The sequence below is a fragment of the Sitophilus oryzae genome, unplaced genomic scaffold (genome assembly GCF_002938485.1).
Source record: "Sitophilus oryzae breed Bouriz unplaced genomic scaffold, Soryzae_2.0 scaffold_1436_pilon_pilon, whole genome shotgun sequence".
Classification (NCBI taxonomy): Eukaryota; Metazoa; Arthropoda; class Insecta; order Coleoptera; family Curculionidae; genus Sitophilus; species Sitophilus oryzae.
Window position 1 is genome coordinate 5141566 of NW_022146100.1, and position 17497 is coordinate 5159062.

The 17497-nt window shown below is 31.9% G+C and overlaps 1 protein-coding gene across 2 annotated transcripts; it reads right to left on the reverse strand.

The window, feature by feature from the left end:
* Nucleotides 1-1835: 1835 nt before the first annotated feature.
* LOC115876527 (guanine nucleotide exchange factor MSS4 homolog) lies at nucleotides 1836-16448 on the reverse strand. 2 transcript variants are annotated; one of them, XM_030892338.1, is made up of 2 exons: nucleotides 16106-16448; nucleotides 1836-2185 (listed from the first exon to the last, which is right to left on the reverse strand). In XM_030892338.1, exons 1-2 carry the CDS (start codon nucleotides 16298-16300, stop codon nucleotides 1931-1933), a joined length of 450 nt encoding a protein of 149 aa, XP_030748198.1. In that variant the 5' UTR covers nucleotides 16301-16448; the 3' UTR covers nucleotides 1836-1930. The 2 variants fall into 2 exon arrangements, with proteins under 2 accessions (XP_030748198.1, XP_030748199.1); XM_030892339.1 differs by having other exon boundaries at nucleotides 16175-16435.
* Nucleotides 16449-17497: the final 1049 nt, after the last annotated feature.

The window sequence follows — 17497 nt, forward strand, 5'->3', positions numbered from 1 at the left end:
TGTATCCCTCGGGACGCTGTTAATTTCGGGATCGATCCAGGACTCGCGTTTGTGTATCACGCGACATTTTTAACTTCGACGCCGATCCAAGGTCCGGGTTTCGCTGTCAAAACGGACGCCGTTCCGAGAAACATTTAGCTGTGACCATCGGGACGCCTGTAACGACGTCGCCGCCGTTTAGAGAGTCGCGTCATAGTAGAGTGTGTTGCTCCGGTACTTACGTGTCTGTGTTCATTAGGACGCCGCTAAATTCGACGTCGATCAGGAACTCGCGTCGTCTTATTTAATAGAACGTCATTTCGGGAACGCGTTTTGAATTCGCGGAATAGAATCAGTCAGAGAGTTACATATCGGGAATAATCGATCAAAACTCTAGAGGTACATGGTTGTTATTGTAAATTTTACTTTACGGGTCTTTAAATATACATTTTATTTCACTATTGTTACGATTCGAGGACGTGAACCTTCCTGGATTATTTTTTGTACATAATTAATTAGTTAAATAAAAGCCTAGTGTTACGTTATAGTTAATTGTGTGTTTTATTTTCTTTTCATCTCATCGCTCCCTGGTATCTCTACTGTTTTGTGTTTGATTTTTAAGATCTTTATTAAAGGTAAGGTTTAAGTTAAACGTCTTTGATTTATCTAACAATTTTATTTAATAATCCGAGAAAGTGAGGTGAGGTAACCTAACCAAGTCCAAATGTTCGTGAATTTTATTTTTTAACAATGTAATATTTACAACGCCATATATTTTTACAAAAAAAAATTGATCAACTCCATATTTTTGTACATAAATTCCACAATGTGATATTACACAATTGTTCAAGTCCATAATGTAAAAAATACACGTAAATAAAACATTGTTTCTAATGGACGTCACTTTCTCTTGTATTCCAACGATATTTGTTATGTGTTCTTAAATCTGGTACTATAATAAATATTATACTTTTAAATCTGTTGTTTTATTTGTCTGTAAAATGTTTCATGGTATAATTTTCTGTAAATTAAAATAAATTATTTATTGTAGGTTTTTATGCACATAAAATGATATAAGCAAACCATTTAACACTTTACAATAGTTTAACCTGGTTTAACCTTTATATATAAATCCTTGTTTTTTACCATTTGACTTGTTTGCCAACTTAGGACCAATCAGATGACTACACATTATTTTGTAGAAATCTGATTGGCTCTAACTGGCGAACAAGTATACATACGTCTTGCTTAAAAATAAATTGCATTTATTTAAATTTGCCGCCACATTTGTTACTTTCCTGGGTGGCTAGATGGCGCCACTTCAATATACAGATTACAGATTTCTTTACAAATTTGAAACCGTTTTGAAACTAAAAAATGCATGGGAGTTAGCGTTCTTCTTTAGTGTGTTCTGTGATTCGGCGTCCGTGACCTTTCTCTAAAACGGGGGAGCGTCACACTATACATTAATATACATTAAAATACTTATTTATTAGAAAGAGAAAAGTATTTTAAATTAACGTCTCCTTTAAATATAAGTTTTTCCTAATACTTGTGACACTGATGAAAAGAAAAATAGGATTCATAATATAATCCAAGAAATTGAATTAAATTTACTAAATTTACCACAATATATGAAAATATGTACTTCTAAGATAATAGCATGATAAATAATTCTGTTGGTCAAAAATGTTAAGAAAGAGATTTAAAATATCTAAAATTAATTCTCTTAAATAAAATATACCACACTTTTCTGACTACTTAAGTTACTTATAACTATATCTTTGTTACAAATAAGTTACAAATATACAAATCTTAGTAATAAACCATATTAAACAAAAATAAATACACCAATGGAAAGGAATTACTAAATATTCATATATTAACAAGTGCATGCTTAATAAAAGCTTAATATCTATTAAATTACTAAATAAGATACAAATCTGCAAAATCAATTCTTTTCAGTTGAATTTGAATGTAATACTCTTGATAATGCCACATAACTCATTTTGCTGGGAATATCGTGATATCCAATAGGACCAGCTTCGCAATCTGCACATGTAAGATATTTTGTATTTCCCACTGTATTTGAAAATCCTACATTGTAAAACGTCATCATATCTTCCACAGCCCAAAAATGTATTATGTCTTCTGTTTCTGGATCTGACTCACTACCTTTTGTTTGTCTAATATGAGGTAATTTATACTGCAAATAAAACAAATTATAAATATAATATTAAAAGTATTATATCATAAGATACCGGTGAGTTTAGCATATTTATATACAGGGTGTTTCAAAACAAATGTAAAAAACTTTAAGGAGCTATTCTAAAGGAGCTAATAAAGGGAAACTTGTTATATAAACGTTGGGTAAAAAAATATATAAACAAGGGTAAAAGTCAATCATTAGCGAGGTATTGCGGTACAAAGGTGGTAGAAAAACAAAGTTTTATTTTTATATCCGTATTAACTAAAAGCGATAAAGTAAAAGCATAAAAGTACGTTACCTATGGGAAAGAATATTATAGTTTTAAGAAGGCTCGTCTGAAAGTTTTCTTTCTTTATAGTACGTTCATAAAAATATCATCATAGGAATTTAATAAATAGTTTCGTTCAAAAGAAAAAGGAAACGTCAAACTATAAATATTTTTATAGACTAATGATATTTTCATGTTATATTTTTATTTATTTAAATATATTTCTTATTTTTTATTTAAAAAGACCCGTCGGTTCGATCGTGAAATTACGATAAAAACACAGGTTTTGGGGGCATAATAGAGCCGGGACCCCATTATTAGGCCAGATGCCACGCAACGCCACGCTATCCTAAGTGAGTCCACGTGTTGCGACGGCGACGTGGGAAAGAGTATACACATGAGATCTGGGACAGACGAATCGCCCACGTGTGATAGCGTGGTACGGCGTGACGTGGGGTGGCGTGTTGCCTAGTGTGTACGCAATACGTAGTAAATATGCAAAGATACTGCCTTTTACTTACATATTTACACTTGTGACTTCTTTTTACTTCCAAAATGGCGACCTTATGTCACTTGCCGCTTTTTTAAAACTTCAAAAATCGTGGGAAAAAATTATTTTTGGGTATTTAGATAGAGTAGGATCACATTAGTCTAAAAATGCAAAAATCTCAAAATTGAAAAAATTCACTTGCCGTCTTTTGAACGACTTATGCAAATTCCTTCAAAAGATATTCACCGGCTCTTTTTTCACGCTTCACAGAATGCAGTTAGGAGGCTAAACTACTTTATAAATACCGTGTGGTGGACAGGGGACACAGGAATACCCATGTAAATTTTGAAAAGGTCAAATATTATCTCCCCAGATGATTTTATGTAAAAGTTGTATTAGACTTTTTTAAAGAGGCGTTAAAGTTGTACTTTTATCTAGAATTTCGTTTTATTTAGAATCGGCATTTAAAAGTTAATTATACAGGGTGTCTTAAATAAGTGCACACATTTTCAGGGGTGGTATATTTCGACCCCAGTAACAGGTCTATGAAGTTTTTTTCGCTAAAAAAAGATCAATCAAGCATTTTGGACTTATCTGAAAAATGGTAAAGAGAAAATATGTTTCTTTTATCGAGATCTTTTGCGCTTATTTAAGACTCACCCTGTATAATTTATTTATTTTTGATTTTATATTGGAAGTGACGTTATATTTGAAGAATGAATATTTATATTGGAAATAACATCTACAAAACTGAGAATAGTATCCGCGCTGTATGACTTGCTGTTCGTTACTCGATCATATTACGACATACATCCATAATAACTGAAGAAATAATCGAAATATTTGTAACTAAAGATATTTTATTAAACAACGATACTAATTAATAAAATGTCCACAGAATCCCCTATTCACAGCCAAACAATACTCCAAATGATTGTAAAATTCACGCCTCGCAATACAAACACGTTAAGAGGAGATTGGCATTCCTCCGAGATGTCGTTTTCAGTTCATCTAAATTTCTTTATTTAGTATGCCTATAAAAACGGTTTTTGAGTGTACTCCACAGGAAGAAGTCGTTCGGCAAAAAATCCTGTGATAATTACTTACTGTATCCCCAATAGATGGAAGTCAATGTTTTTCTTTTCTTCAACATGAAGAAGAATATTCAAGTCATCGTTGTTTTCTTCATGTTCATTAGTTTGGTCTTCACACTTCCATATGCTTAATACGGTGCCTTTAGTTTAAAACCTCATCTGGTTTATTCTTTAAACTGTTGACTTATTCGGTGTAGGCTTTGCGGGAGACTGAGTTGCGAACATTATCTAACACAAATACTATTTCCAGCAAAATGCCGTTTAACCATTTTTCAGAAGTTGTGAAAATCATAATTATTTTATACAAAATTACTCTATTTTATACCATAAAGCACAGAATATCTAGCTACGCAAAAGAAGCCTCGTTACATGTATAAAATCGTAGGTCTCAAAAGGAGACAGGCTTTTAAAGTCTGTCTCCAAATCAGATATTTTGATGCGGTAGTTTCACTACTACATAACGGAGGGCGATAAATTTAAAAGAAAACAGTTTTCTACAAACGAAATTTAAAAGAATTTTATGCAGTGTTGCCATTGTGTAATTTATATTGTAATACTTCCTGATAAAGCCTACCTTCAAATTTGCTACATCATTTAAACATATTAAAATAGATTAGAGCTCTTTTTTCAAACGTTTAAGTATTTAACTTGCCATGTTAGTTGGAGTTAAATCTTGAGCTGAATTAAAATCACTTCCTGACGTTTGATTCTAACTGAATCCTGAATTTTGATTGTAATTCGGCGACAATATAATAAGTATTGTTCTACTATTATGACACCACTTCCTGACGTTCGATTGTGTTCATACCGTACGATTGGGAAAAAACGGCGTTAGCGATGGCTATGAAATGAAAATCGCTGTCATTTTATGTGAAAATTTATATGGGAAATGTCATCGATCGTCTTTTCCCAGCCAACTGGACTCCGTTTTTTTTGGCATCATACGGTATTTGATATATACTTGCGTATTTTTCATGACATTGCAATATTATGGTATCATGAAGCATATGAAGTGATACCGTAATATAGTACCATATTACGATACATGGCGTTCGATTGGGCTTAAACTTGGTATATTACGTATCTTCAGTGACATTGTAATATTATGGTACCAAAATATCATGTACCATATAAATAACATGGCAAACAGAAAAAAATTGTTATTATAGTATTTTTTTAGTCAATTAACATTTTTTGTACTGCATTTTAATAAATCATTTCCATTATTATTAAACGTATATTTCATTACTAACGTTTCAGCATTAATAAATATCGCTATCAATCGCCCTGTATATTATTAATTTTAAAGGTAATTAAAGTTATTTTCTTAGTTAACATAATAAAGTAGTGTATATTAAAAATGTATTTTGAGAGCATATGTTTTCTAATAATATACTTAAAATTAAAACTATTTTAAAAGCCAAACGAATAATTAATATAAGTGTATCTGACAAGAAACGAAGAATAGAAAGAAATTATTATACACCAGAAAAAGAATGGGATGCCAATTAAAGTCTGTTTGAATCTGGCAACTGTGAATATTTAGCCCAGCTTTAAGGCCGTCGACGTGCCGTCGATCTACGTCGATCCAAAACCGAAAGTTGAAAATTTCCAATTATATTCTGATTATGACATTGTCGCGCCATCTAGTATTTTATTTGTGCAATTTTAGCTCTTTCATTTCGAGTATTTTTCTGTTGCGTAGCTAGATATTCTGTGCTTAAAGGCTACCTTCAAACCCCTGTAAACAAAACGTGATCGAATTTGACAATGACAAAATCGCATTTTGGGCCGTATTATAAATTTCCCTAATTTGAAGGTAGATTTTTGCAAATAACTTTTAAATGCCGATTCCAAATAAAACGGAATTTCAGATAAAAGTACAAGTTTAACGCCTCTTCAAAAAGTCTAAACAGCTTTTCCATAAAATTATGTGGGGAGATAATATTTGACCTTTTCAAAATTTAAATGTGATTTCCTATGTCCCGTGTTCCAATGCACCACAAGGTACTTCACAATGCACCACATGGATTCAGTGCGCAGGTGGCGCGGGGTTACGTTTATTTCTATGTACAGTAAAAATCGTCGGTAGCTCTTAGTTAAGTCGTCCAGCCGGTACTAATTTAGTACGCGTTGAGCAACCGGCAAAATTTCCTGTTAATGTTAAAAAAATAAAATCTATCCGATAAGCCGACGCTCTTTTAAACGGACGTAGACACTAAATGATTCCCGCGTATGTGACTAAAAATATCCCAAAAGTGGACGCGAAACTCTAATAGCCGGACAATTTTTTAGGTCTGCTTACATTAAACTCGGTAATGCTCCGTTTTATATTAGGTTACTTTCTTAGCTAGATTGGTATACATGGCGTTCGTTTGTATTTTGTCTTTAGTTCAGACAGGTTCTGTTATATATTGATACAGATAGATTTATATTATTATCATATATTATTTGATGCATATAACAAAGTATTGATATAAAGCCTAATTAGTCAGGGAACATTGTTAATTCAAAAATTAATATAAGCCTATAAATTAATAATACCTATATATTTTAATCAAAAGAATAGTTTAGATTGGTCTACAATTAATAAGAAAAAAATATATATTTAAAACGCCTGTACGCTATGTTTTATGAAAAAATGTTACGAAAAAACATTTCTGGAAATACTTTCAGAGGTAAACTCAAATATAATAAAATATATAATAAAAATTAGTTCCCACCTTTCCTGAAATTGATCGAGACGCGCAGTGATTGGTTGTTTTTTATTTTTAACCCAGATTAACACAGGTTAACAATAAAAAACAAACAAACAATCACGGCGCGTCTCGATCAAACGCGGGAACTAATTTTTATAACACGGGCTTCTATTTATCGTACTATTTTGTGAAATAGCACGAAGCAATAATAGTCTAATAGCTAGCAACGTTTTCGAGAAAGTATTTTAAGACGTCTGGCTCTTTGATATATATTTTACTATGCTCTCTGGAACAGCATACGGCCCGTCTGGCTGCCGATACCCGTTGCGTTCACTACTGCGCATCGAAAGAAGATCCTATATTTTTTTTATTAATTTAGTCCTATAAATTCTAGTATTGAATATAAATCGAACATGTCTCCATAGCACAGTGCGTAGAGTTTCCGACCACGAACCGAAAATTCAGAGTTCGAATCCGGGTCAGGTCAAAGACTTTTTTATTTTATTTTCGTTTATATTCTTCTATCTCTATCTCTTGCGGTGTTTATGAGCTCTCCTATAGTCTTCAGACCGGTCCACTGTCTGATGTTTCTCGCCCATGACAGCTGTTTTCTACCTATTCCCCTCTTGCCTTCTATTTTTCCTTCAAGTATGAGCTGCAGAATGTTGTATTTTTCATTTCGAACTATGTGTCCTAAGTAGGAGGTTTTCCGTTTTTTAATTATATTTAATAGTTCTCTCTCCTTCTGCATCATATTGAGTACTTCTTCATTAGTTATCCTATCGGTCCAAGATATTTTCAAGAGACGCCTGTATGTCCACATCTCAAAGGCTTCTAATTTATTTATAGTATTAGTTTTCATGAGCATGAATAAATATCATTAATTTGTAATGGAGTGTAATTTAATACCAGTATATTAAACTGAAATCAAAAAAAGGTGCATTTAGAAAACAGTTACCGATTATCAATCAATCAATCATTGCTTTATTATTATAAGATTTCTCTTGTTTACAAAGCTGTGGCAAATAATAAATAAACGTAAAACAAATACAAAATATACGAAACTTTGTCAAAATAATAAAAAAAAAACAAAAATACAAAATAGCACAAAATATACAAAAATCTTACAAATAGTTCATTAGTATAAGAGCCTAAATTTAAAAAAAATATATCTACAAATAAAAACAGAACAGAATAAAAATATTTCCTGACAGTCAAACAAGTAAGTCGCATCTCCCAAGAATCAGCGAAAAACTCCTCCACGTCATAATATGCCCTCGCAACCAGCAAGGACCTGACAGCCTTTTTAAATGCCCTATGAGGATATATTTTTATTATATTCAGTAGCAGGTGATTAAATATCTTTTTGACACTGAAAACAAAAGATTCGTGGACCAAACTCGATGATGGTATGGGGAGCATACACACAGAGAATCACATAGGATTGTCGGGTATTAAAGGTGGGCACGTTCCGAATCTGGTCTCTGAATTTCTTATGCATTAGACATGCAGTTTTCAATATCAAAAGACAGTGTAGAGTTAAGATGTCTTCCCTTTTGACATGACTCCCGCTTACGTCAACAACACACAAATTTCTTATTGCCCTTTTTTGAATTATGAAAACCGCATTGAACAGTCTTCTGAAACATGCCCCCCAAAAACATATCCCAAATCGGAGCTGCGACTCAATCAGTACATAATAGGCCCCTCGAGCTGTCTCTTTATCCAATTCACCTCTTATAACCTTCACGGCATAGCAGGCACTGGAAATCCTAGATAATGTGGTTGGCATGGACCTCAAACTTTAATCTGTTATCCAGGAATATCCCTAAGAATCTATTCAGTGTTTTATTTTCCAATGTATGAATCTCAATATTGATGCTGGAAATATCACACTGAAAGACATAACACTAGTTTTTTTTTTTTAATTTAAACACATCTTATTAGCGTCATAAACTATTTAATTAAAGCCATATCTCAACTTACCAAGTCTGTTAAAGTATCAGACTTTTCACTCCAAAGCATTGTGGCATCGTCTGCAAAAAGTGTAAACCTTCCGGAAATCCGTAAGCTGGCCATATCGTGAATATATATGTCGCACCCACTTAGTGTAATTGTCCGTTTCATGAAATGGATATCCACTTCGCGAACTGGTTAGATTAGTTGTTATTTGTATAATGTTTTGTACCTATTATCTTTTGTTTGTTTGTGTACCTTGTTTGTTTACTTTGTTTGTTTAGTTTACCGTTGGGCTCAAACACACTGACGAGCAGGTCGCACCGGCCAGGCCGCTGCTACCTCTAATGCCCAGGGTTGCCACAAGCTACACAATTGTGTATTTTGCTACATATTTGCTTCCATGATTGCACAGCTACACCACTATCAGGCGATAGTGGTACTACACATTTTGAGAATTTACATATTTCTTATAAAATATAATACCAGAACAGTAAATCAGCTGAGAAAAAGTGTTTTTTTTGCTTTTAAGTTATCTAAGTTACATTAAAAGAGGCCGCAAGTGAACTTTTAATTTTGAACTGACAAATATCATTTTCCGTCATCAGTGTTCAGGTGTTCAGTAAAATGTCAGAGTATGAACCAGAGTATGAACTGGGTCATGAATCAAGGACCGTCTATTGATCGATTCAAAAACGGTAAATAGACAGGATTGTCGGTAAATAGACGGTAAATAGATTGGAATTCCTTAAATAATACATAAAACGTCCTTTGATCAAATTTCACTGCTCAATTACGTCACTGTAGTTCAGTCACACTTCTACTCGTTGTCATACGTAAATATTATTTAATTCCTATCATTTCCTATTTCACTTCCTCCCATATCAGCAAGGACTGCAGTTCCTATGGACAAATTTGGCCGATTAAACAGTCCTCAATAGTTTACAGTTTTTAAACAGACTTTTCTAACAGGTCTAATTGGTCCATATAATCGTTAGTTTCGCGGCATCAATTTTGGCGTCACTGCAATATTTGCTGGCATGAAAGGAAATTAAATGGGAAATGAATATATTGACGTATACAAACGACTGGAAGTGAGACTCGTAATCATGCTTTAAAATTTGGTGAACGTCTTATTCTTGGTCTTATTGGATAGTTTACAATTATTGGTCATGGATGGCTACACAATGCTACACATTTTTATGGTCAAGTTCTACACAATCAAAAATTTTCTTGTGGCAACCCTGCTAAAACCATTAAATCAAATGATACCGCGCACACTAACCTCCTGGCCGTCCGTTGGTCGTTGCGACCAGTAGACTGCACTAAAATATTATTATTTTCTGCCGCTTGTTGCCGGTTTTCTTCCAAATTAATAATTTTTCAGATGAAATACCTCAAATTCAACGCACAATATTTTATTTTCTATAAGATATAGTGTTTTAGTGTAGTTTTTGCACAAGTGCAGAAAATCCAAAGAAATAGTATACAGACTAGATCAAAGGGAAACTTAATCTAGTCCCTTTTTTTATCAAGGGTCTATTCTAGTAAAAATTCAAAACATTTTTATATGACATACTCTATTTATGGTTTGGTTTGGTTGTGAGTGTTAAAAAATAAAAAAATCATATTTAAAGTTTTTCTACAACCACTTGTTTTTTTTATTAAATTATTTTTTTTAGTTGTATTGTAGTCATGTACAAGGAGGACAACTGTATTTTAAATATTATATTTAATTTAACGTTTTTCAAACAGGGTCCATTAGACTATATTTCTACTAGGTACATTATTTTTTAAAAAAATTAAGAGTAAAAGTAACTTAAACATTCATAAAAATAGAACTATTTACTGTTGTAGATTCTCAGTAACAATAAAAAAGAGGAATTTATATTGTAAACAGTGAAATATGAATGGAAGCTAAACTTTCTACCTGCTTATATTTAGAGCCAGTATCTGACGACTTTTTTTTTGCGATGACCTTAATATGTTTACTTCTAAAGTCGATAAGAGCCATCAGTAGAAGTCCATAGCAGTAGAAAAAAGAAACAGAATATCTTCCTTTTTGTCGGTCGCGCGTACACAATGCTTTTTGTTCTGCTTGTTCATGGGCGCTCGGTTCGTCCGGGCTAAAATGCCCAAGTCTGGACGCACCTTTAGGAACAATACTGTTTTTGTCCTTTATTGATATAATGCTGAAAATCTCACGAGTTACATGTCTCACTCTACACATATTAAATTACATAGACGTAAAATGTAGAATATTCTGTTATGAAACGACTGATGGAATAGCAGGCATCGCGGATTTGAACAACATGGAAATAACGACGTTATCGTATAGTCGGGGTTGGAGATTTTACTTACTCCATTTACCACACCAGTATTTATTAACGAAAAATCCAAGAATATTTTAAATGCATTATTTAATATTAGAACATATTATTTAATAAGCTCATGAATAGCAACTTCGCTTTTTAGTTAACTCGAATATTTTAACATTTCTGAAACTTAATTCTTTCTGAAACAATATTTTCTAATTGGTAAAACGTAAAAAATCGTTAGATCTGACAACTCTGTTGAAACTGGTCTTTCATCTGGCTGCAGCTATAAACGCAATACATCCGGCCAGCCGACGGACAGGTCGTTGCGACCTGGTCGTCAGTGAGTTAGAGCCCTTTGTCTACAAATTGTAAAATAAATTTGACAATAAAGGCATTTATTTATTTATTTATTTAGGTTAGGTTCGCGAACTGGTTGGTTTCAATTAGCGAAGTGGATATCCATTTCGTGAAACGGAAATTATACTAAGTGGGTGAGACATATATAAGAAATAAAATGGGACCCAATACTGATCCCTGTGGAACGCCACAACTTAAGACCTGTCTCCTGGATGAGCTGGCTCCAACTGAAACGGACTGCTATCTATTGGACAGATATGATTTAAACCACTTAAAACTTGAACCCCTGAATCCATATATTTTCAACTTGCGCAACAGGATGCTATGGTCCACGCAATTAAACGCCTTAGCTAAGCCACAAAACACCGCCGCGGCCATTTCTTTGTCATTAATGGTCAAGTAAATATCTTCAAGAAAAGCAAAAATAGCATCATTTATATCTTTTTTCGCCTGGAATCCAAAGTGGGATAAATTTAATAATATGTGTTTCTTCTAATGTTATACAAGAATATTTAGTTTTAATCATTGACTAACATTATTAATTACAATATAGTAAAAAAAATATATTTCCAAAATTTAAAATAGTAAAACTGCTGGGCAATACGCAGTGACTAACTGTCCTGGCGGCTGGCGGTCCGCCTTTTATAGGTTATAATCCACGGTGTTAAACCACGGCACATAAAACAATCGGCACGACAACTCTGCTCAGATTCCATTGTTTAAAATTTCTATAAAATTTGACCTTGACGGCGCCATTATCGTTTCCAAGTCAGGGCCGGATTAAAACGTATCAAAAAAATTTCTATAACTATTGATAGACAGGGTCGTATTAAAAAAATACTGTAATTGAGTGAAACTGAATTTTATTTACACAATACTTTTGTCCAAACAAATGAATCCTTAACCGCGCATACTCCTTGAAAAGTAAAAATAATGAAAAAATCAATTAAATATTTCACTGTAGAGAATAGACAATTAAAATTAAAAAAACATGCAACTAACAAAAACATGCCAGGAGTTACAAACAAGAATTAAAGAAATACCAATAAAATAATTATTGAACAATATAAAGAGGCTACATACAAATTATTAGCCATGGGAACTATCAAATGAATTAGACTATCGAATGGTTACTGAATGAATTATTTCAACTATCGAATGGTTTTATTCGAATAAAATCATTCATTCATTTGTATACTAAAGCATATGTGACAACCTCGCCGTGCGACTAAATGGTTATCGTTGCGCCACGAGCCACGACTATCGAATTCTTTTGATAAATGAAATTTAGTATTCGTTTTATTTTTGTGTGCGTCAGTGCATTATTAGTTCTACCAAATTTTTATAACTTCGCCTTGTAAATACTATGCTATTTTTGCGTTTATTAAAATATTTAAAATACTAAAATAGTAGCTTTTTAATTGACGATTGTGTGCGAAGTGGTCAAAATTTTTCTGAAAATTTGTGTGATTTTCCGTAGTCCGATCTTTCAATTATTTAATTTTATATGGTATATTATGGTTAGGTTAGATTGCATTTTTTTAATGGGAAATTTTGAGAGGTCGCAATTTTTAAGAGAGATGAGATGAACTTACAATTAATTTTAAAAATACATATTTGTATTTTAGATGTTTTAATAATATGAATTAGTTGAACTTAATAATCATATTTAAGTAATGTGGTTAAGTAAATGGTTATCGAACTCAAATTTTGGGGTGAGAAAATTAAACTGAAAGTTTTACACGTGCCAATTTAAAAAAAAAGTTAACAATGTTTGTATTTTGTTTATGCTAATTCTCTTACATGTAGTTTTTTGCGAAGAAATATTTCATTTATTTTTTAAAGTAAATGCCAGTAAAAGTAAATATTATTTTTAAAGCAATAAAAAGTAATATAAATAATTTTAATTTTTAATTTTTAATTTATAATTTCCTTCCATTACACTGCATGCTTAGAAAATTAATAAATGTTTATATTTCATAATTTTAAAATTTGTTGTTAATATAACAAATTAGTTCTGTAATTATTATTATTATTATTATATAATAAACCAACGTTGCCATTTAGAGAATATATTATTTTTAAATAGGATCTAATATAAATACTTTTGACTTCTATTTGTTGTTTATATTTTGCTACTACTTAAAAAAAAGTTGATATTATTAAAAGATTTTAAATTTTGTTGTTAATAGGTATAACAAATTATTACTGTTATTATTATTTATTAAACCAGTATTTGCTTAAAAACATTAAAAATCATTTTCCTACATCCAAAATAAAAAGTATTATTGCAGTGTAACAACAGAATATTAATAAAAAAAATGCAAAACATATAGACATACTATCCCTAACTAACTAATGCTAAAGAATAATATTCTTTGCTAATACCAACTAATACGAATATATGGCAACAGCGCCCTTCATAATGTTTTTTCTGTGTAAATACTAGCACCTCAATAAAAAAAATGTGTCCTTTATTTGACTCCGCAAAAAATCAAAGATGCCGGCTTCTTTCATAGCATTGCCACCGACCGCTGTCGGGTTTCTAGGAATGAAACCTACGTCGCCGGACGACAACAGCAATTTTATTAATGTTCAAATTTCACAAATTAACAAATCCACAATTTTTTTTGAGAAACTTCTATTTTTTTCATGGCAGGAAACAAAGTAGGTACCGCATTGTATTTTATATGGTTACAAAGTGAATTGGTAAACATTTTAAATTCAAAATGAACCGAACACAACCTGTACCTTTTGTGGGCCTTATTTATATCTTCAATCAAGTCTTCTCTATTAGCTGCAATTGCCCATGTCCTTGCCCTAAAAATGTATTGTTAACTTATTTTCGATATACTCATTTTATTTACTTTTATAATTATATTTAAATTAATAATATAATGATTTTTAAATTTAATTTTTAATGTCTAGATACAACATTAAATTTTACTAAATATTTAACATTAAATCTTACTAATATTAAAGTTTGTTAAGATTTTAAATTAGATCTTCCTATTTAGCTGAATGTCCTAATATGTATACTACTATGTTTTTTTTTCACAGCTAAAATATGTTAAAATAATTAATCACATATATACATACCTAATAGGATCTCTATGAAACAGAAAGAAACTTTTATTGAACAACAAAAATAACACTACTAAAACAAATTATATTACATAAGAAACGAAAATAAAACTAGAAAAACCAAATATATCACATAATAAAGAAAAATAAAACAACAAAAACAAAATATATCACTCAAGAAAAAATCAAAATAAATTCAGCCGCACGCTACTGACTCGAATCTGCCGTAACGCCGTAACTGTGTGTTGTCGCTGAAAAAACTATGACACTGGCAAATACGTTTAAATTTATTGGACACTGGTTACTTTCTGTTGATGGAAACGCAAATGGCGGCGTGCACGAGGGTATGCGCGTAGCGTTCCCGCTAAAGCGAGTTGGCCTGCCGATTGATTTATATGCCGTGGTTAAACCATGGTGTTAAACTTTTTAAAAAATCGTTAATATATTTCTTATTTTTAAATGAATTTATATGAAACCATGTTATTATTATAAGTAAAAGTATCACTTATTGACATCAGGTCAATCAATAATTTTCCCAATCAGTTCGATACATCGTTGATGTTGCCAGTATTACTCATCAAGCGATATAATACTGTTATATTAATTAATTAAGACCGCGTAAACAAACATAACATGTACAATTTTATATACTAATTCCCATTATAATAAAATTAAATAATAAATATATTGTAATTATATTCCTGCAGATTGAGTGAAAAGTTTTATTCTTAAATATCTACTCTACATATTATAAACGCGTGTTCAAATATTAATTTTGTGGAATATGTATCAACATAAAACGATATGTAATTAACGAAATATGATTGTAACAACAACTATTTTAGAAACGTCTAGGTTTTCACTGAGACTTATGAAAAAAAAAATGTCCTTTGCTTCGGGTACAGATACCGCCACATTTTGGAAATAGTTCAAAACGAGACAAAATTGAACGAGGCAACTTTTCCCGACTAGTTTCCAGGCGCTTAAGACGTTAAGTTTTCAGGCGCAAAAGTAGATCGAGGCAAACCGAAGTGGGTCAAGACAACTGGAAATAAATTGAAATGCGACAAAGTTGGACTACGAAATGCAACTTTGGCCTGTTTCGAAGAGTTCTCGGCATAGTATAGAGGCTGTTTAACATTTTCGAACTTGGAACGAATCTCCCTTCACTCTACTTCCTACGTAAATAATAGTAATAGTAGGTCCACGAACGGGTCGTTTGGCGGTCGACGCGAACTTGAAATGATTGATCGTTATTTATGTACGAAGATAGAGTGGAGAGAGATTCGCTCGGAGTTCGAGACGGCTTCGAAAGCCAGACGACCCGTGTGCGGACGCTCTAATGAGTACCACGATATGAAGCATAATATAGGGGCTAATGTCCAATTACGACGCAACTTGTTAAATAATGTCTATACCTTTGTATTTGAATTTGAATTTAGTGGGTTCATTTCTTGAAGAAAGTATAGGTATATCGCCCCTCGCCATCGAAAAGCATAACTTCTCTTTCAGTGGCGATATAGGTACCCAAGCTTTTTTTCAAGAAACTTGTTAAATAATAACCTTGGGAATCACCATTTTAAATTTTTTACATTTGTTTTGAAACACCCTGAATAATATTATATACTATCAAATATTACCATTTACCTACTATAATAATAACAGGTTCATACATTGTTACATGAAAAATAATCAAATTAAGACATATATATTTTCTAACCTCTAATCTTGTAAATGAAGCACTAGAAGGTGTTAAAATAACTGAAGAACAAAATTTACATTTTATCACACGTTTGTTTCTTCCTTCACTAATTTCTGTTTGGTAATATTCACTACAGTCAGGCATATTTGCACAAAAATAAACGATAACTGACGATAAGCGTCTGTATTCACGTTATATTTATTAGTATTTATTCCAAATTCCAAACCAAACCTATGAACCAAACACAGAACCAGAACCAAACTATTCAAACTTCAAAAACAGCTGGTGCTGTCGACCATAGATTCCTGCCATAGATTACTGTCGACTAGCGTCTACGTCCCACATGCGTCCCACTAGTGCAGGGTGCGGAAAACTACATGTTACTTTTAAAAACTACATAAACTACATTACATGTAGTTAATGTAGTTTATGTAGAGGATGTAGTTTATGTAACCTATGTATGTAACTTTCAAATATCAAAGGTTTGAGGTGAGGTTATAATAAGTTGAAGCTTTAAAAACACATACACAATGTATTTAAGAAAACAGAAGAAATATGGCTTAAATATAATATTTACATCATATTATCTCTATTTCACCTCATACAAAGGAAAATTATTCAGAATATCAATACAGAGTTTATTAATGTAGTTTTCATGTAGTTAATGAACGGGAAAAGCCGTAGTTTTTGAAGAAAAACTACACGTAGTTAATCAGGTAAATTACATCTTAATTAACTACTTCCGAACCCTGCCTATGTATGTAACTTTCAAATATCAAAGGTTTGAGGTGAGGTTATAATAAGTTGAAGCCTGGTTGAAGCTTTTAAAACACATAATGTATTTAAGAAAAAAGAAGAAATATGGCTTTAAATATAATATTTACATCATATTATCTCTATTACACCTCATATAAAGGAAAATTATTCATAATATCAATACATAGTTTATTAACGTAGTTTTCATGTAGTTAATTGAACGGGAAAAGACGTAGTTTTTGAAGAAAAACTACACGTAGTTAATCAGGTAAATTACGTCTTAATTAACTACTTCCGAACCCTGGTTTGAGGTGAGGTTATAATAAGTTGAAGCTTTAAAAACACATAATGTATTTAAGAAAACAGAAGAAATATGGCTTTAAATATAATATTTACATCATATTATCTCTATTACACCTCATACAACACCAGGAAGACTATTCATATATTATCAATACATAGTTTATTAACGTAGTTTTCATGTAGTTAATGAACGGGAAAAGACTTAGTTTTTGAAGAAAAACTACACGTAGTTAATCAGGTAAATTACGTCATAATTAACTACTTCCGAACCCTGCCCACTAG